At 44.1% G+C, this 21,440-nt stretch overlaps 1 protein-coding gene across 1 annotated transcript in view; it reads left to right on the forward strand.

The window, feature by feature from the left end:
* The window catches only part of LOC103748060 (inositol 1,4,5-trisphosphate receptor type 2-like), a 94,325-nt gene that overhangs the window by 57,669 nt on the left and 15,216 nt on the right, over positions 1 to 21,440 (forward strand). Inside the window, exons 12-16 of the mRNA XM_029554795.1 lie at positions 8,385 to 8,578; positions 12,592 to 12,721; positions 16,190 to 16,247; positions 17,438 to 17,603; positions 18,714 to 18,887. Of these exons, the coding sequence (XP_029410655.1) occupies positions 8,385 to 8,578; positions 12,592 to 12,721; positions 16,190 to 16,247; positions 17,438 to 17,603; positions 18,714 to 18,887 (722 nt within the window). The remainder of the gene's footprint in view (positions 1 to 8,384; positions 8,579 to 12,591; positions 12,722 to 16,189; positions 16,248 to 17,437; positions 17,604 to 18,713; positions 18,888 to 21,440) is intronic.

Here is a 21,440-nt window from a genome sequence, read left to right on the forward strand (position 1 = left end):
GTTATCATTTGTAATGTATATCTATCATTTATCTACCATCTATCTGTACCTATAGTAGTGTTTTATTATCCCTTGGACTGAACACCTGCCAGGAACTTTAGCTTGTGGCGGCAGGATCTTGGGCCTGGTGCTCACATCATTCCACTGGATTATGCTGCCCATGTTCAGAGTGGGTCTTGCCCGTTCAGTTAATCTTCTTTGGAAATATCTGCGTAAATACAACCAAAGGTGTGTCTCACTAATGCCACAGGTGTTTCTGTGACCCAGTCAAATCGACAGTCAAAATCCACTCGTTGTATTTGATTCTCCTTATGCTGTTATCGTACTGCGTCCTTTAACAGTTACTTTCTCATGCCTGAGGACTCTGGTTCCCCCTTCCCTTTGTCCCCTCCTCCCCCTCCCTCCCTTCCTTCCTTTGTGTTTTTTATTGAGACAAGCTTTTACCATGTAGCCCAGGCTGCCTTTAAACTCAGGATTGTCCTGCCTCTGCCTCCAAGTTCCAGGACTTGTGTACCAACACACCCCTGTGGGGAATCTGTTTCCCACTTTCCCAAGTTTCCTGAGAGGGTTCAGCACAAAACAGTTTATATTCACTAAGAATTTTGATTTCATTTGCAGTGATTTCATTAAGTAGAGTTTAGATGTTTTTTAAAAAGGCTGCGTTCCTACATGAGTGGGTGTTTGATTTGTTTGAGAAATGGACTTCTAATTAGAGTTGAAAGTTTTGCCAGCTACCTGTGTCTGCAGGTGGAGGTCCCTCTTCTCTCCCTGTAACTGAGTTCTGATTCTTCCCTCGGTTTGGGCACTCTCCAAAGTCTGGCACAAGGACCCTTCTAAGTGACTGTATCTTTAACTCTCGCCATTTCTTGAGAATGAGAACTTGGTTGTCTAAAGTGACGTGCTTTAGGTCTTCCTAATCAGAATGAGACATTGCTAGTTCTGTCTCTTGCTGTTTCCCCAGCTGGGATTAAAGGGCTGCGCCTCCACGCCCGGCTTTTTCTTTTTTTTTTCAGTTCAAAAAGTTTAAATAACTTTTATTATTATAATATACTTTGTAATTTTTTTGTCCTATCGGTTACTTATTTATTTAGAGACAGGGTCTCACTATGTAGCCCTGACCGGCCTGGAGCTTGCTATGTAGCCCAGGCTGGCCTCAAACTAAAGAGATCCACTTGCTTCTGCCTCTTGAATGCTGGCATTAAAGGTGTACGCCACCATTTCTGGCTTTTTCAACTACTGTTAATCTGTAAATCTATAAATTAAGACTTTATAATACGTTTATCTATATGGAAAAACTTTTCTATATATAGGAATTGGTAGTATCCAGGGTTTCAGTACCTGATGGGAGTCTTGAGACATACCTCCTAGGGACAAGTGGGAAATACTATAATGACCCGGTTGAGCAGGAACAAGGGAAAAATCTAGAGGCTATTCTGTGTTTAATTAATGATTTCTTAACAAGCACTTTTGACTATAATTGTTAGCTAAAGTCCTGTATGTGAGTGCTACATTCAGAAACTTGGTGTGGTGCACACCAATGATTCCAGTACTTGGAAGTCTGAAGCAGGAGGATGACTGTAACCAGTGCTCCACGAGACCATTTTTAAAAAACGGAACACCAGAGCCACACCCCCCAAAGGTCAAACAATGGCAACAATGCTCCCTTTGCCTGTGTTTGTGTGAGTGACGGGGAAACTAGAAGAGCTTTTTGGGTGTTGGGGTGAGGGGGATGTTGGGGATCGACTCTGAAGTGGTGTGAGGGAGCTCTCTGGGTGGCGGGAATGCTCCAGTCTCGGTGGCCTGTGGTTTATCTGTTCATGTGTCTTGCTGAGAACACTGCAGACCTCACATCTGAGATGTGCATCCTCTCTAAGGTACATTGCAGTCACAGCACAGCATGTAAATCCATGCATGGCTTATAGGCCAGCTGTGAAGAATTAAGGATTCGTTTTGCAGATTAAAATCTTGAGGCTTGGAACACTGATGTTGTCAGTGTTTGACAGCGGTAAGAGCCAAGTGAGCCGTGGCGCTCAGCCACTGTGCTTTAGGAATCGCTTTCAGGCCCCTTTGAGGAACACTTCTCTAGTCTGGGGGAACAGAAGCAGTTTTTTCCCCACATATTCTACATGATGTTCAGATGAGATGGATGTTAGCTGTCCTGGTTTCTTCCTGTTGCTATGATGAAACACTGACCAAAACCGACTTGGGGAGGAAAGGGCTCAGCTCCGTTTACCCTTCCAGGTCGTCCCCGTCGAGGGAAGTGTGGTTAAGAACCATGGAGGAGTGCAGCTGGCTGGTTCACTCTGGCACACCTAGCAAGCTTTCCTGTACAGCACAGGCTTTCCTGTACAGCATAGGGCTGGTGCTACCCAGAGTGGGCTGGACCTTCCCATCAACCAACAATCCTTTATAGACATGCCAGTCCGATTTGGGAAGTCCTTAACGTGCGATTCCCTTCACAGGTGACTGGAGGCTAAAGGACAATATCTCTATACTTGATGTATATGCTGTTTGGTGGGTTTGCCTTTTTCCATCTCTAAGCTTTTGGAAGCCTAAGATCTATACAGAGTCTAGCCAAACACTGCATTCAGTGAGCGTTTAGAATGAAGGACATTAGGCGTCACGTTACCTGCTCCCCAGGCACTCTTTATGCCTTGCCTTTGGAGGACATCTCCTATGAGCAGGGGTATTATGTGTCAGTCATATTGTATTCTAGGCAACCAGGAGGGAGCTGTGATTATTGATGACATCACATACTTATTAGTAATGTGAGAACCTTACTAATTAATGGAAGCTATTAAATAGTTTATCAGAGTACCGCCAAAGTCTGCATGTCTTTTTTATTTTAAAGGAACGCCTTACATTTATATGGTATCTTTAAAAAGTTTTTTATTTGTTATTTTTATTTTATGTGTACCTGTGTTGTGCAGTGCCTGTGGAGGTCAGAAGGGAGTTTTAGATCCTGTGGAACTGGAGTTACAGACAGTTGTTAGCTGTCATGTGGGTGCTGGGAATTGAACCCAGGTCCTCTGCAAGAGCAGCCAGTGCTCTTAACTGCTGAGCATCTCTCCAGCCCCTATGTGGTACCTTTTATTCTTCTTGGATTTTTTGCACATATTATTTTATTCTTTCTTTTTGGAAAAGTTTATTTTTGTTTTTAATTTGGTGCACTGGTATGTGCCTGAATATATGTGTGTGTACCATATGTGTGCAGTACCCGCAGAGGCTAGAAGAGGGCCTCTGAACTGGAGTTACAGATGGTTGTGAGTTGCCAGATGTAGGTGCTGGGTCCTCTGCAAGAACAGTATGCAAGCTTATCTGATGAATTCTCTCTCCAGCCCCAAGGTGATCTCCTCAAATTAAAATAAAAAATCCCAAGCCATTTCATGTACCACGTGTGGTGCTATGTCCATCTCATCTTGCTCATCCGAACTTGCTCTTAAAATTCATTGGTGGATGTGCTTCGTGTTCTCCCAACATGTCATCAGCACCTCTGCTTGTCTTCTGCCCACCCACCCCAGATGTCCCTGATACGCAGCCAGCTGTGTTAGTTACTCTGGGAATACTTTCTGAGCAGGGTTGTCTATGAGTCATGTAGCATAAGCAAAATGCTGTAAGAGAATGTAGTCATTTATATAGAATAAAAGCTGCTGGGTGTGCTCACTTGAGAACGTGAGCAAATTAATCACATAATTAATGGCAAACAGTAATTCCATATTTTACGTATAGTTTTAATGGGGATTTCTTCTCCCTCCATTCCTCCCTACCTCCCTCCTCTCTCTCTCTCTCTCCCTCCCACCTCTCTCTCTCTGTCTCTTTCACTAAGTATAGAACCCAAGATTTCATAAATGCTAGGCTAGCACCCTACCACTAAGCTACATCCCTAGCCTTTAAAGTAATTTATTCTTAAGTATATGTGTGCTTTGCCTGCATGTATGTAAGTGTATCCATGCTGTGTAGTGCCTGCGGAGGCCAGAAGAGGGCGTCAGATTATAGTGGCAGATGCACCTGTTCCAGTCCAGTTAGCGAAAGGTATCTCAGGAAAAACAAGAATAGTTTGGATGAACTGTTTCCGGTTTCTGTTATTATAGAGCATCACTGTGACTTTAGTTATCACACAACAATTAAATGGCTGTGAATGATCATTCATCAAATCAAATGTCTTTTAGCTCATAAACATGGTGAATGTTTTCGAAATCTGAAATCTAAATGACAGGAAAATTGAAATGATCATTTTAGTTCTTTTGTGTTCATAAGAGAAAAGCATTTCTAATAGAAAGATAGTGTCCTAAAGAGGATTTCAAATAAAGAAAATACCAACAGGCCACAGATAAATTTCAGTCAAGATTCTGTTCAGTCTCCTACTTCCTGTTAATCGATGCAATTACTAGTGATTCTTACTGCTTTTCATTGTTCCAAAATCGGTAAGAGAAACTTGACTCTTTCTTAAAATTTTTTTTTATTTTTCAGAAGAAGCATTTCATTACAGCTTTAACATACTCAATAACAATTTCCACTCTTTAGAACAATAAAAACAAAGCACAGCAATCCAAAGCAAGGCCAAGACCAAGGCCAGGCCAAGCCAAGGTCAAGGCATGGCAGGCCAGGCCTTCTCAAACCATGCTCCTCAGCATCCTGGTCTCACTTCCCAGCCGTTCTCTTAAGGAATTAGGGCCTGCCTTTCTTCTAAGCTGTTCCTTCCTTTTTCTTTTAACTTCGCAAAGATGATTCTTGTTTTCTCAGATTTCTTTAACACACGTACTTTATTAAGTACAAATTCTGGTTGCCGTGCTAATTATGAAAAAACAGAAGAATTGAACTTCTAAGTGGTGTTTTTCCAGAGAAAAGCTCTAAGTGTTATCTAATTACGGTCGAGAAGTAGTGAGCATCTTCGTAAAGTTGAGGGCCGATCACCTTGGACTTACCAGTACAGTGTAGAATTAGAAACTTTTCCTGTAGTTTGGTGGACGCTGGATGCTTCACATGACTGTGTTTGTGCAGTGTTGAACTGTTAATGTTTAAAGCTGCAAAGTTCACAACTTAAGCACTTCTTATCCCATCAGGAACATGCAGAAAACACAGCAGCTTTGAACTGGAGATCTCTGAGTTGGCCATACATGGAAATGTCAGGAGAGTTCTGTGATGCCATGTGCCACAGGCATGTGAGGATGTGGTGGGGTGGGAACCAACCCTCCCATCTCTGCGGCAACATGTGTTACACATTAGGCCACTTCTGGCCTCAGAATTTTAATTTGTTGGTGACAGGATCTATATTTGGAGAAGGAATTGTCTGGGCTAACTTTCTTTGCAATAATCATTTGGATTAAGTGATTATTTTCCATGCAAATCTAAATAAGATGCAGATACTGTGGGTGCCACGGATTTCTTCGTCAACCAGGGGTAAGAATAACAAAGAGGCCTGTTGTACATTAGTGGTGAGAGCTTCCCTTGGAGGCTAGCACATATACACACTCAAATCGGCAGTGGGGGAAAGGTACTGGTTGGACATCAGTGACGTAAAAGCAGTGACCCAAGCCGCATTGCCTCCTTGCAAACCATGAGCCTACAGTGTGTTGGAAATACTCAGTTAGGGTTGTTTGAGAATTACAGACAATGGAGCATTCTGCCTTGAGGTTATTCTGATAGAGAATAGAAGGTGGTCTCTTTACTGCAACTTTGTCTAAGCTTGCAAATTATTCTTAATGTATTTTTCCCTTGTTTTCATTTTTGGTTATACAAGTAGCAACGTAACAAAAGTTCCCAGGCCTTCAAAATGAAAATCCAATTCAATTTCTACCTAGAATATGCCATGTTAGCGAAATTATTGCTCTTCTGTGCACCCTAACACATCCAAAAATGTGTTATTGGAGAACTCTTTTTTTAGCTTTGATTTCACATATAGAGAAGACAATGAGTTTTAAAAATTATTCCGCTTTTCACAGTGGCCCACGCACACTCTCTTCTGTCACCTTTAAAGTCGTTTATTTTTATTTGTTTGTCCTTCATTCCTGTAGGTAACCCCACAGTTTACATTCTTTCATTGCTGAGAGGTTCGTCTCCCTCGTCTCAGTCCCCTCTTCCTTTCTTTGAGCCCCTCCACTTAGGGAAGGGAATATTCTTTGCCAGACTCTTAGGCCTTTGCTTCAGGCAACATTTGAGACCACTGTCCGCAGGGGGAAGGGCAAGCATTCTTTTGAATCCTGGTTGCCTGTAGGAACTACGAAGTGGGAACCAGTCTGGATGGAACTTAAGTCCTGGGAGTGACAGCAGACCCTCTGACTGACTGACTGACTGACGACTGACTGACTGTGGTGTGAATCCTGAAATTGTGGGAAACGAATGAAAAGTCAAACTCAGGAAAATATAGACCACTCACAGAACTGCTGTTCCTCATGGAACACATGATTGTTACCTATTTATCTTTTTAAAAAAATATTTTATGATTGTTTTTATTTTATATGTATGAGTGTATTGCCTGCATGAGTGTAAGTACATCCATGTTGTGCAATGCCAGTGGAGTTCAGAAGAGGATGTTGGGTACCCTGGAACTGGAGTGATGGGTGGTTGTTAGCCATCATGTGGGTGCTGGGAACTGAACCTCGGTCTTCTGCAAGTGCAGCCAGTGCTCTTAACACTGAGCCAGCTCTCCAGCCCTGATTGTTACCTACAATAACCTCACACAGGAGTTTTTGTGTGTGTGGGGGGGTCTTAGTAATGGTTTTCTGTTCAAATTAGAAGAGTGAATGGATGCCTATTGGACAATTCAGACTTCTCCCCAGATGACAAGTTGTTTTCCTTTAATCCACTTTAATCCCATTTCTCGCTCTCTCAGTAAAAGCAAAACTGAAAAACCCTTGGCTTGCGTAGAGCGTGGGGATGCTAGAATTTGGCATTTGATGGTTTGTGCACTGTTGGTATCTAGCCAGGACCTTTTACCACCATGCTGTGTTGGCAATTACGAAGGCTGTGAGTTTTGAAAAAGAGTTTATTGACTAGGCCGCCAGTCTCCAGTCCACTCTCTGAGGATGGGGTTTGCAGGTATTTATGGGAAAATAAAATGGTGATTTGAGATTTGAGGAAAGGTGGTTGGAGACTAGGAAGTGCCATGTTGGTGGCCTGCACATGTGTAAACACACTTCCTATCCCTCATGGGAGGCCTGTTCAGAAAATGTCCCTTGGTTGGATCTGCTGCCCTCTGGTGTCGAAAGGTCACACAGCTGACCTGCCGATGCTCAAGCAAGGGGCAGGTGGTTTTACCATTTTGGACCGGTCAAGATGATAATCTCAAGGCTCTCTATAAAAATCAATTGAAACAAAACAGTTTGGGGTGAGCCATGGCAGGGTGTTTAGAGTGCAGTTCGGGGGGGGGGTCTGTTACTTTATGGCTGCATTAAGCCACTTCTAAAACCAGCCATGAAAGGAAAGTAAACCTGCTGAAACCACAGGGTTTGTTGGGGTTTTCTCTGTGTTTCCAAGGAAAGCATGTGCTCTTTGCAGCTTTAAAATCTCCTTCTCTTTTTTGCTTTTGATGCAGCCTCTCATTATGCTGCCCAGGCTGACCTAGAACTCCTGGGCTCTATTGATCCTTTTGCTTCAGCCTTGAGTGATCAGGGAGACTGGTACCATCCACTCTGCCCAGCTGCTCAGGATTTAAAACTTCAGGGTTCGAGCATTTTACAGAGAGGAAAAAAGAACCTTCCTAATTTGGTTATGGGGACTTGGTCACAATCTGTGAACCTCCACTTGTAATTCAATGTGTTTTAGAGATTAAAACCTTTTTTGTTGCTGTTCATTATTTAAAAGCTAGGGTGTATTGGTGTGATAGCATATAGTATCCTGTGGATGGACCTGATCTGGAGCTCACAGATACCAAGAACACACTCTGGGTGCACATTGGGAAGCATTTTCAGAGAAATGTCTACTTCTTTTTAATCTGTCATTTTGTAAGGCTCTGTAGTATCTTCATCTGCAAAAGTAGAGAGGAGGGCTGACCCTCCTCCGCCTCCCCCTTCCCCTCCTCCTCTGCCTCCCCCATCCTCTTCCTCCTCCATACTGGTGGATCTCACTCTTACTAGCCAGCACTCCACCGCTGAGCTGAACCCTAAGAATGCCTTTGTGTCCTGTTCCCAGTCTGAATGAGATCTCAGCTGTGGCTCTCCAGATGGTGCACTGAGGTTTGTTGGCACTTTCATATCCAGATCAGGCCCTTCTGCAACATAATAAGGCCCATTACCTATCACACTGATATGCAGGAGCTTTAAGGTGTAGGGGTTACAAGTGAGGATACAATGACTGTGACCAAGTCCCCATAACAAAATGAATAGACTGTGCGATGTGGCCACCCAGGTGCTGCATCCATCCACTGAGGCCCCTTCTCCTGACAGGTAACAACGTCATGAGGACCATCCACGGGGTGGGAGAGATGATGACTCAGATGGTGCTCAGCAGAGGCTCCATCTTCCCAGTGAGCGTGCCCGACGTGCAGCCCAGCGTCCACCCCAGCAAGCAGGCCAGCTCCAGTGAGCCCGAGGATGTGACTGTAATGGACACTAAGCTGAAGATTATCGAGATTTTGCAGGTGTGTCGCGCGTCCAGACTCCACAGTAGAGGTGTCGCTTTGCTTACTGGTTTTCACATAAGCTGTGTTCCATGTCACCATGTGTGAGTGTGAGTCTGCATGTATGTGTGAGTGTGTGTGTGTGTGTGTGTGTGTGTGTGTGTGTGTGTGTGTGTGTTTGGGAACCAGGCTCTGTAGCACAGGCTGACATGGAACTTGTGACAAATCTCCTGCCTTAGCTTCCCGAGTACTAAAATCACAGATCTCAGCCATTACACTTGATTTTGCTGTATAAATATCCTGAAATGCTATTGGTCTATTTTTATTTTTCAAGTGAAGGGCAAAGCGGGTAAGAAATTTCTCATAGATGCTATCTAACAGCCCTGTTGGTTCATTCCCATGAAATGTACTAAGAATGGCATCAAGCGATTGCAGAGTTACTTTGAGGTTGATAAACTGCCATGCGTACTTGTTTAGTAAGTATGACCCTGATTGAGTTTTTCCTTCACTTAAGAAGAATTTTAAAGCAAGCAAAGTTAATGGTTGGATCCCAGTATTTTCAAGTTTTAATGGAATGAAACATTCATACATTTCATGTATCCAGAGTTGTTGTTACAGAAAACTCAAAACTTTTATTTATGGTGGACATGGAGAGACAGCCCATGATTTCAGCACTCAGGAGGCTGAGGCAGGAGGATCTCTATGTATTCAAGGCCAGCAAGGGCTACATAATAAGACCCTGTCTCCTTCTTCCCCAAATCACTATTAACTAAACCTGTTAATCATTGTTTTTGTTATTTTATATAAATGACCACCTCTCTTTATGTTTCTGAGGGTCTGGGAACTTTTTTTTTGGGGAGGGGATTAAGTTAGCCAAGTTTAATAGCTTTATCAGTTTAACAAGATCAGTTATTCCATGCACCTGCTTTAGTGATTAGACCTCTCATACTGTGGCTATGAATTCCTAGCATTTTCTGTTTTGGGTAAATTTGAGAAGCAGGTTTATGAGACCTTCATTACAGCGTTGATTCCAGAATTGGAGAATGGAGCCTGGCACTTTCAAGAATCTCTTAAGAGTCTGAATTCAGTTTACCAAATCGTTCATCATCGTGTAATGTAGACTGAGCTACCAGAAGTGGGTCAGCAATCCTGGAAGGGTCTGCACATCTTTCATTCACAGTAATTAGATTTATAATCATAAGACATTTCCCAGTTCCTGCAGGATTTCCAAAGGCTGAGTCTTGAGAAATGTTGGCTGGCTTCCCAACCCTGTGCTCATGACCCTGAACCCTCAATGTTTCCCGACCCTGAAGCTGAAAAGGGAAGTGACCACCTGACCTGGGACCCCAACGAGTGCCCAGTTCAACCTCACCCTGCTGTGCCGCCACCTCTAAAGCCGTGACCTTTTCTCCCCCAGTTACAGCAGAGTTGCCCCTCACAGGTGGGGAGGTGGCACTCCAAGGCCATCACACTGCTTCATTTCTGGATCCCCCAGTGCTTGGTGAATTTTCCGTGAGCCTCAGTTTGCTGTCTGACCCAGCATCTCCTCGGTGTCACAGAGTCTGCAATGCCCTCGCCTGGCTTCTTTCCCAGAATGTCTGTCAACAGATTCTTCGCAGCCACGTTCCCTGGCTGCTCTTTGCTCTGTGGCTCTTGTCCCTCAGGGTCTTGCCATCCATTCTCCCATTTAACCCCCTCCCCCCTCCCCTCAGGGGATATCTTTTGATTCTTAGTCTCTGGCCATCTATAATCTCTTTCTCTGTCCTTTTGTTTGGTTTTATCTTTTTAACTTTGAGACAAAGTCTTATTCTGTAGCCCTGACTGGCTTGGAACTCACTATATAACTCAAGCTGGCTTGGAACTCATGGCTGTCCTCCTGCCTCAGCCCCTGAGTGCTAGGAATGCTGGGATTGCAGGTGTGAGCCACTATGCCCAGCATTTATCTGTCTTGCTGTATTCCTCCCTTTCTTCTTGACCTTACACCTTATATTTATTTTTATAATTAGATACACTCAAGAAGGCGAGTTTTCCTTTTGGTTATATTTATGAAGTAAAGTTCTACAAGCGTCTGTCCTCACCCTCCTGCTTCAGGAGCACCCCTTGGGCCCTTTCTTAGTCCGCTGTTACCAGGGTTGGTCTGCGATCCCCACTGAAAATCCCTCATTAACTGGAGTCTTTTCACCCAGTGTGTGTTGTTGTGTTTGTAGAAAGTGGATCTAGGAGTAGCTGTGCTGGTTATCTTCTTTCTGGATGATAAGCTCTTTAAGATCCAGATTTACATCCTGGGCACCTTTTATATACTATGGCACCTTCCTCAGCACCCAGCTAATAGATGTGGGTGAACTTAACCAAGAGTGGCTGACATGGGGCTGCTTCCCCCTGGATACAGCATATAGATAGATCCAGCAACGAGGGGCGGGGGGCCGGGAAGGTGTAGGAGGGAGGCAGAGGGATGGGGAGTGGAAAGAGAGGGAGAGGGAGGGAGATATTGCCTGGAGAATCAGTGCAGGCATCATTTAAAAAAGAGTGCACCGTGCACCTTGGTGGGGCTCAGAAGCTTGTTCTCATGGAGTGGAGGAGAAGGATACTCAGGGTAAAGTAGACTCTATGAACAACCCTGAGGATGCATGATGGAAACTGTGGGTGATAACAGTGACCGTGGAACAGAAGATTCTGGGAACTGAGCGCCTTGGAGGGAGGTTGGGAAGACATATAGCCCAGGCCTTGAGAGATGAGTTCAGCGGATACCATGAAGGCCAGTCTCCCTGGAGCTCAGGTTACCATTTGGCTCCCTGTTCTAATGAGACCCTTGTGAGACCATAGGAGATACAGGTAGTCATTACACCCAGCAAACAATTAGGTGGATGCCGACTAAAATCCACTCTAACCCAGAGCACATCCGACTGACAGCCTTAGGCCTGTTCTGAGCTGTGTTAGGCCTTCTGTGTAATTTCCTTATCAGATGACAGTGATGTCATCTGCTTTCCAGCTCAGTTAGCACTCTTTCTGGCTTCCCCAGGGCTCCCAAAAGAGCTGGAGCATTATGGGATACGTTATTCATCAGTACTCCAGCCAGTGAGACAATGCCAGCAGAAACCCAAGGAACCACGACAAGGAGAAGTTCAGAGCACCCAGCGGCCAGCACTTTAGCTGGCCTGGCCTGGTTTCTGGTGGATTGCAGCGTAGCCACATCAGCTCTATAGCAGTTGAAATCTCAGCCTTTCTGTGCAAGAAAGAAGCTCCAGGATTTTCTCGTAGCTAAGGAGGAGCGCAAGTGTGCGTGGGAGTACGTCGGCAATACTTTTTCATCCAGACTCACAACAGCGTGGAATGTTGAGAGAAGGATGGTGGGGAGTCAGATGTCCTTGTTTCTAAAAATGGATGCATGCCACATTTGGTGGCATACACCTGTAATCCAAGCATCTGGGAGGTGGAGGCAGGAGGATCATGAATTTAAGAGTTCTTTCTCTGGTGCATAATGAGTTTGAGGCCAACTGGGCTACATGAGACCCTGTCTCAAACAAACAAACAAACAAATCCAAAATGAAAAAAAAAAAACCCAATCATAAAAAATAATGAAACTGACTGTGTGCTTCTTTCGCTGACCCTGACTAATGAAAATGTATCCTTTCCTTTAGCTTAATGCTAACAAAAATATGTGGGCAGCTAGGGGGTGAGGTTTACAAATAAAGTCTCTGATTGGAACATTTAGAACATTGACAGCTGTGTGGTTGCTCTATGTCACGACTTGCATCAAAAAAATTACTGTGTGTGTGTTTTGGGGGGTGCATGAGCACCATAGCATGTGTATGGAGGTCAGAGGACAACTTTGCGGAGTGAGTTCTCTCTTCCATTTCTACGTGGGCTCTTCAGATCCAACTAGGTTGTCAGGCTTGATTGGTAAGGAGCCGTCTTACTGGTCTATGACTTGTATTTCTAAATGCTGTGCTGACTATTGTTTCATCTCAGTAAAGGGTGGGGTCTGGAAGTACTGTGCTAATAGAACCAAGTTTCCCATTTTGTGTTTCTCCTAGTTCATCCTGAGCGTCAGGCTGGACTACAGGATCTCATACATGCTGTCCATATACAAGAAGGAATTTGGAGAGAGCAGCGATAATGCTGATGTCTCTGCCAACGGCTCTCCTGACACCTTGTTACCATCAGGTATCTTCTCCGTGTCTATATTTATTGTTTGCATTCTGATGTTTTTAAAACCTGGGTGTTGGAACTAGAGAGGTGACTCAGAGGTTAAGAGCACTGGCTGCTCTCCCAGAGGACCCAGGTTTGGTTCCCAGCAGCCACATGGTGGCTCACAGTTGCCTGGAACTCCAGTTCCCAGTGATGCCACACCCTCTTCTGGCCTTTGTGGGTACTGCATGCACATGGTACAGAAAAACTCATATAGGCACAGATAAATAAAAATAATAAATCTTAAAGGAAAAGAACCTGGTCACTTTTCATATCTTAAAGTGCAAAAACTATTTCTACGCCAGAAAATGACACAATCTCCAGTAAGTAGAATTAAGGCAGTGTTGAATAGCTTGCCTGGGAAGACCAGGAAGGTATTTGCTGTTATTTGTGTTAAATCTTGTTGGTACCTGTCCCCCTTGTCAGCAGCTCTTCGATGTCGAGTTACTGCTCATTGTGTCATTTTACAGATGAGAAAAACAAGGGCAGAGGGGCAAACGACTTGCTAAATTAGGTCATTGTATCGGTTACAAACTGCTGTGACAAATACCTAAAAGTAAGCTTAAGGGAAGAAGAGCTTGTCTTGACTTACAGTTTGAGGGGATGTGGGTCCTCATGGCGGGGATCCCTGGAGCAGGGGCCTGAGGCAGCTGGTTACATTGTGTCCACAGTCAAGAAGCAGAGAGCGGTGAGAGCTGGTGTTTGGCCTGCGTCCCCTTTTTTATTTAGCCTGAGACCCCAGCCTGTGGGCTGGTGCTGCCCACAGCCAGGTCAGTGAGTCTTCCCACATGGGTTAAACCTTCCTGGAAACTCACAGACACAGCAAGAGGTGTGTTTCCATGGTGATTCTAAATCCAGGGAAGTTGGCAGTGCAGACTATCACAGTCCTGAAAGTCTTGGACCCCTGAGGTCTCTTCAACTCCAGAGTCTGAATCTTTTAAACGTTGTGCTCTTTGGGTGAAAATACGAGAAAAAATTTCATGCCTAGATCAAAGAGCAATGCGGCTGCGGTTCAGGACAGGTGTTTTGTGCGGAAGCCACAGGCTGTCTAGAGAACAAAGGGGAGGCGTTCCCCAGAGCCTGGCATGTGGCATTGCCTGGCGTTGGGCTATCTGCTTTGGAATTGTAGCTCACATTTAAAAAGTAGAAGAATGAAGTCACTCTGCTTCTGAAACTTGGAATATATCTTCCCCCAAAGCACAAAAATGCTGTAAAAATTTTGCAACTGTGGAATGGACTTTGTTGGAACTAAGAAATACATCCAGTCACCATTTTCCTGGATAGACCAGGGCACTCAGGGCTGGAAATGACCTCTTAGGAAATAGTCAGCCAGTTCACAAAATTCTCTTCCTGAGGCTGGAGTCTGTATTCATAGGGAAGTCATTGTGATGTCTTCTGTGTCCGTCCATCAGTTTGACAAGAATGATTCATTGACAAGTGTAGTTGGAACAGGGACCAGACCAGGTGCCCCACTCTCCGTGTCTGCCCGGAGGCAGGCTGCCAGGTAGATGGAGAGCTTTGGGCCACAGTGAGCAGCCCGTCCTGGCACCTCTGTAACAGGGCCAGTAATCAGCTTCCCAGAAGTACAGAGCCCTGAAGGGCCGTTTCCAGGAATGGAGGAAGAACCAGAAGGCCTTGCTGGCGGCCGCACTGACGGAACATAATAATTATTGGCTCCCAGAAGCCAGACTTCTGGAAACTTGAGCTCTGAGTGTCAGTAAAGTAGCAGAGTGCAGGTCGAGGGCACCCCAGAAAACCCTCTCTCCGTTGGACTGAACGGTTTTCCTCTTGTGTATGTGTGAGGCATTCGTTTCTGGGGAGAATGCTTCTTCTCTTTCCTCTCTTTTTATGCTCTGGAGTTGAGAAATGAATTCTTTTTTATTAAAAATTTTTTTTTGTTTTCTGTGTATGAATGTATTGCCTGCACGTTTGTAAATGCACCCATGTTGTGCAATGCCCAAGGAGGTCAGAAGAAGGCGTCAGATCCCCTGGTCCTCTGGAACTGGAGTTACGGACAGTTGTTAGCAGCCGTGTGGGTGCTGGGACTTGAAACTCGGGTCCTCTGGAAGAGCAGCCAGTGCTCTTAACCTCTGAGCCATCTTTCCAGCCTTGAGAAATGAATTCTTAATTACCATTTGAACAGCCTTTCTTGGTAAAGATACCTTCAAAATGTCAGTGTGTGGGGGTATGGTAAAGAATCATGAGTCAGGCATGGTGGTGCTCACCATTAATCCTAGCACTCAGGAGGCAGGGGCAGGTGGATCACTGTGAGATTGAGGCTAGCCTGGTCTACATGGTGAGTTCCAGGACAGCTGAGGTGGTATAGTGAGACCCCGTCTCAAAAAAACAAAACCACAACAGAAAGAATGATGGCCGGTCATATGCTCCACAAGAGTTTTTTTTTTTTTTTTTTTTTTTTTTTTTTTTTGAGGCTACCTAAAATGTTTCTAGCCAACCCATCTCATGTGCCAAGGACCAGGAGTCTGGGCCTTGAACTCACAGAAATCTGCCTGCCTCTGCCTGCCAAGTGCTGGGATTAAAGGTGTGCGCCACCATGCCCAGCCTGAGAAGGAGAATTTTAGAAGAAGCAAGCTTAGGTGAAAAAGGCCGTGTTTGGACATAAAGCAACAGTGTTTGTCCAATGCCGCGCTGTGCACCTTTAATCCCAGCCCTGTGGAGGCAGAGGCAGGTGGATCTCTGTGAGATTGAGGCCACCCTAATTCACATCGTGACTTCATGTGGGCTGTGACTAGGGAGACTGTGCCAAAAAACAATGTGCTCTTCTGGGGCTGAAGAGGTGGCTCAGTGGTTAAGAGCACTGGCTGCTCTTACAGAGGACCTGGGTTCAGTTCCCAGCATCCATATGACAGCTAACAGCCATCTGTAATTCCAGTTCCAGGGGAATCCAACGCCCTCTTCTGGCCTCTGCAGGCATTGCACGACATGAGCACACTTATATCCATGCAGGCGAAAGACTCATACACATAAAATAAAAATAAATGAATCAAAAACATATTTAAAAATTGCTCCTCCATGCCATTACCAGTTTAGGTGATGTGTATGTTATTTTTATCTATGCAAACACATGTATATTTGATATGTCAAGTACATGTGTGCACACATATATAGGTAAGAGGCACTTTTGTAAATGATACCCTTTGATTTTCTGATAGTTTTAAGTACAGTTTGCACTAAAAGTGGGAAGAGTATGTTTGAGGCCCCAGGTCCGATATGCAGCACCTAAATAAATAAATAGAAACTTTCATTTTAAATGCTTACGTTTAAGTGGAAGTGCATTGTAGTTTTCCAAGCTATTAAGTAAGTGCCATTTGGTGGTGCAAAGGTGCTAAGGCAAACGTGTTCAGGTAGCGCAGTGTGAAGACGAGTACCGAGGGTGAGGGTTAGGACGAGATAGAGACTAAACCTCACCACGTGTCTCTGCAGCTGTTATCCCTGACACCGACGAGATTACTGCTCAGGCAGAGACCATGTTTGCTGGAAGGTAAGGCTATGGGTCTTCATCTTATTTGTGAGTATATTTTACCTAGAATTTTATTGGTAATTTGGTATCATTCACCTTACTTTATACATTTTTAGACCCTCCAACTGCTGCTAGCATAATTTCTGCAGAAATAAAACTTCTAATTTACTCTAGAGGAGAAGGCAGAACTCTTTAGATCAGCTTCAAAAAGGCTGTGAGCTGTGAGATCCGAGTATTGAACTTTCCCTGAATTCTTTGCCTTCTTCCCTCAGACAACCTTAGGACACGAATGCCCTTTAGCTCCCCTGATAGAAATGTCCTGTGTCTTGTAAAACATTGCTTCCCTGAATCTTAGGCAGTTGAGCCAAGAAAGAAACTTCTTTTGATGTCATTAACTTTATAGGTGAGAAATCAAGCTATTCTCTGTAGTTCGGAAGCATCCACGATTAAAGAGCTGAGCGGCTGGTCACGTGACCACCCGTGGCGTGACCCTCCATTGCTACTTGGTCTTTGTCATATATATATATATTTTTTTGAAACAAAATAACAGCAATCAATCAAAATGAAAAAGCAAAATATCTCAGAATTACTGAGATTCTAGTTTCCACTCCTGTTACAGGCTTGAAATGTGAAACTGAAAACACAGCTATTCTAAGCTTTTTGCTCCTCCCTTCTTAAAAAAGAAAGGCTGGGACTGGAGAGACGGCTCAGCAGTTAAGAGCACTGGCTGCTCTTGCAGAGGGCCTGGGTTCTATTCCCAGCACCCACATGGTGGCTAACAACCGTATGTAACTCCAGTTCCGGAGTATCCGATGCCCTCTTCTGACCTCTGCAGTCATTGCACAACATGGGTGTACCTACCTACACGCAGGCAGTACACTCATACACATGAAATAAAAATATTGATGAATATTTAAAAGGAAAGGCAAACAAGAATTAAGACTTAACGGAGCTGTAAGATCCGGAGTTCTAGGGGACCTTGTCTTGGAAGGAGGGAGGGAAAGAGGATGGAAAGGGAGGGAGGGAGGAGGGTGCTGGCTCTACCTGTGCCTTGGTCTCCTGGGTTGCTGAGGAGCCCGTTTGTCATTGTTCCCTTCATTTCCTGATTTGAGCGGACACAGAGTACAAGTGTGAGCACAGATACAACTGAAATGGCTTTAATACAGATGCTGTGTGAGTGTGGGGCTTCACAGTCGCTTCGGGTCTTACAGGAAGGAAAAGACTCCTGTTCAGCTCGATGATGAGGGCGGCAGGACATTCCTACGTGTCCTCATCCACCTGATCATGCACGATTACGCTCCGCTGCTGTCGGGAGCCCTACAGCTGCTGTTCAAGCACTTCAGCCAGAGAGCCGAGGTGCTGCAGGCCTTCAAACAGGTGAGCCGGGGGCGGTGAGCAGCTCTGCGGGAGAGTGCTTGCCTAGCGTGTGCAGGCCTGGGTTCAGTTCTTAACTCTGCACAAAGGAAAATCACATACTACTGAGTGACCTTCAAACCCTGAAAGTGTTTATAACCCGCTGTCTGACCGTCGGTTGCACAGCGGCCGAGGCTGCGTTCCTCGGGAGCTTTTTACTACTGTTGTTTAGACAGGTTCTCACTGTGTAGCACAGGCTGGCCTGGCACTCATTATGTTGTTTAAGCTGTGCTTGAATGTGTGTCAAGCCTTCTGCCTCTGCCACCCAAGTGCTGGGATTACAGGTGTACACCAACATGCCTAGTTTGATAAATAAAAATGATAGTCAATGAGATTCAGAAAGGTGTTGGGGACAGGGACATATTAGGAATTTTGTTGACAGTGCTGTTATTTTGGTCCAAGATTTTGTTTACTGACACATTTGATAAGTGGCTATTTTGTGATTTTTAAAAAAGAACATAAATCTGAAAGAAATGAATGTGCAGATTGAATCCTCTTCTCTGTGGTCTCGGAAGAACATGTTACTCTTAAAATTATTAGTTGTGCTAATGGGAAGTTCTCTAATATTTAATATATTTGGTGAAGTCTGGACCCTTATTAGGAATCTTTGCAGGAATATGCTAACAAATATGAAACCGTTAAATGGTGCCCATGTAGATGCAGGTATTTTATGTCTATATTTATATTCCATATAATATATGAAAGTTTACAAACTGAGTGGCTCTCAAGCTTTGAAACTGTTGTTTATTCTGTGAAATGGATATACAGAATTTCAGAAAAATTAACATCAGCTGTGAAGTAGAGTTAGACTGTCTTTTATGTTAAATTACTTTTCAGCAGTTTGAAAAGTTTTGCAAGGACACAAGTTTTAAAATTGCTTTTCATGTGTGAATACATTGGTTGGGGTTAATGGACACTTCCAAGTAAGTTTTTATGGTCAATATACATGTAAATGTTCGAGAATGCTGTAGAGATGCTGAACCCAAACTAACGAATGTGTGGAGGTCGGCACACAGGAAGTGGGAGAGCAGAAACCTGCACCAGGCATCAAGACCGAAAGTCTTCTGTGTTCAGGTGCAGTTACTGGTGTCGAACCAAGATGTCGATAACTACAAGCAGATCAAGGCAGATCTAGACCAACTTCGACTGACTGTAGAAAAATCCGAGTTGTGGGTTGAGAAAAGCGGCAACTACGAGAATGGAGAGATGAGCGAGAGCCAAGTGAAAGGTGGTGAGGAGCCGAACGAGGTTAGTTCCAAGATCGCGTTTTAACTGTTGTCCGTCTGTCCGTCCGTCCGTCCGTCTGTGTATCTATCCATTCATGTATGTACGTATTATGTATACATCTATATGTCTATCCATCATCTATCTATATCTATCAATAATCTATCATCTATCTACCATCTGTCTGTCATCTATCTGTCTGTCTATCACCTATCTGTCATCTGTCATCTACCTATCTATCATCTATCATTTAACTGTCATCTATCTATCTATCTTCTATCTATTTATGTATCTATGTATCTATCTTTGTATCTGTGTATCTATGTATCTATCTATCATCTATCTATCATCTATCTATCTATCATCTATCTATCTTCTACCTATCTACCATCTATCATCTATCATCTATCTATGTATCTATGTATCTATCTATCTATCTATCTATCTATCATCTATCTATCTTCTACCTATCTACCATCTATCATCTATCATCTATCTATGTATCTATGTATCTATCTATCTATCATCTATCATCTATCTATCTATCTATCTATCTATCTATCTATCTATCATCATCTATCTATCTATAGTATGTTTGTGTATGTGTGTATGCACATACACATGCCATGGCATATATGTGGAGGTCAGAGGACAATGTGCCTGGGGTGGGTTCACTTTTTTCACCATGTGGGTCCCAGAGATCGAACTCAGGTCAACAGGTTTGGCAGCAAGTGCCTTTACCCACTGAATCATCTTGCCAACTCATCTGAGACCGCTTTTGAAATAATCCAAATGATACTTTTAAGTTGGATGTATAACCATATGCTCTACAACCAAAATTGTTCAAGGAGAAATTTCATCTGAGTCACAGAACACATTTTACAGTTTTCACTTGCTGAGCTAATGAATTCCTAAGACCTGCCCTTTGCTTGATTCTCATCCACCGCTGCTCCGCCTGACCCTGTCTGTCTGGTTTTCTTCCCTTTCCATTTCCACTGAATCCTGCAGTCCAGGAGCCAGTACAGTGGGAGGGAGTGGGGAGGAGGAGAAAGGGACTGAGCTTAAGCTGAGACCCGGGGTGTGCTGGATGGCTTTAGTGTCAACTTGACACACCTGGGTTGAGGGAGCCTCAATCGGGGAATTGCCTCTATTGGACTGGCCTGTGGCCATGTCTGAGGGGCATCTTCTTGATGAGTGATGTGGGAGGGCCCAGCCCACTGTGGGTGGTGCCACCCCTGGGCAGGTGGGCCTGTGTTGTATAAGAGAGCAGGCTGAGCAGGGGCCAGGGGAGCAAGCCTGTAAGCAGTGCTCCTTCATGGCCAATGCTCCAGCTCCTGCCTCCAAGTTCCTGCCCTGAGTTCCTACCTTGGGCTCCCTTATGAACTGCAACCTGGGAGTCGTAAGCTAAATAAACCCTTTCCTCCCCAAGTTGGTACTGGTCAGAGTATTTTGTCACAGCAGCGAAGAAACAAACTAAGACACGGGGGTAGGGGTGTAGTCACCTTTCACTGTGGTGACTTATGGCCAACTTGTGAACCATCTCTCGTTATGGCTGTCTTCACATAATATATAGCAGTATAAACAGAAGGATGTGCTTTATTGACAACATAAAAATACCAAGAAACTGTATTTGAGTTAGAGTTGCAGGAAGGTTGTGATCGTCTATTGGTGTTTTAGTTTTCAGAGAGTCATTTAATTTGATCTTTTTACATTTTACTAAACACATGTGGTTACTTTTTTTTTTTCAAACAGTGTTGTACTGATAATGCTTGTATAAAATTTGATCATTACCAACATCTTGACTGGTAGTCCCTGAACTTTCTCAAATGCCTGCCTGGTCAGTTACTCGCATGAATTCACAGCAATAGTGACAGCATGTATAAGTCCCATTCAGCTCAAATCAGAAAACATCCCAGCCTAGACCTGGGGAAGTGGGTAAGAAACCCCAAACCAACCTAAGGAAATTTTCGAAACCGATGGCTGCTGGGAGGGGGAAAGTCAGTCTCTTTCAAGGATGGGGCTCTTGGTAGGTTAACCAGGTTCCAGTGGGTGAACCCACACTGAAGGACATTGGAGACACAAATCAGACTGTATAGATTTGATATATGTATATAATAGGGTCCATTAAATCGGGCAATGAGGGGAGGTGTGACTAGGGAGGGGAATCTCAATATCATCGTATTGTATGAAAGTCACGAAAGTTCAATTAAAAATGCTCTTCATTAGTAAACATAAAAATTGATATTATTTTAACTGTTTTTTAAAAAAAATCTTTTATTTTTTATTTTTATTTTATGTGTATGAGTGTATTGCCTGCATGTATGTGAGTGCACCCGTGTCGTGCAATGCCACGGAGGTCAGAAGAGGGCTTCGGATTCCCCTGAAACTGGAGTTAAGGATGGTTCGTAGCCGCCATGTGGGTGCTGGGAATCGAACCCGGGTCCTCTGCAAGAACAGTTGGTGCCCTTCACTGCAGAGCCATCTCTCCAGCCCCTATTTTAACAGTATTTTAACACACTATTTAATCATAGTAATGAATGTGTTATGCTTTTACATATTACAACCCTTCCTACTGAA

This window comes from Nannospalax galili, unplaced genomic scaffold (assembly GCF_000622305.1).
Source record: "Nannospalax galili isolate Female #2095 unplaced genomic scaffold, S.galili_v1.0 scaffold2785, whole genome shotgun sequence".
In the NCBI taxonomy this organism is placed as follows: domain Eukaryota; kingdom Metazoa; phylum Chordata; class Mammalia; order Rodentia; family Spalacidae; genus Nannospalax; species Nannospalax galili.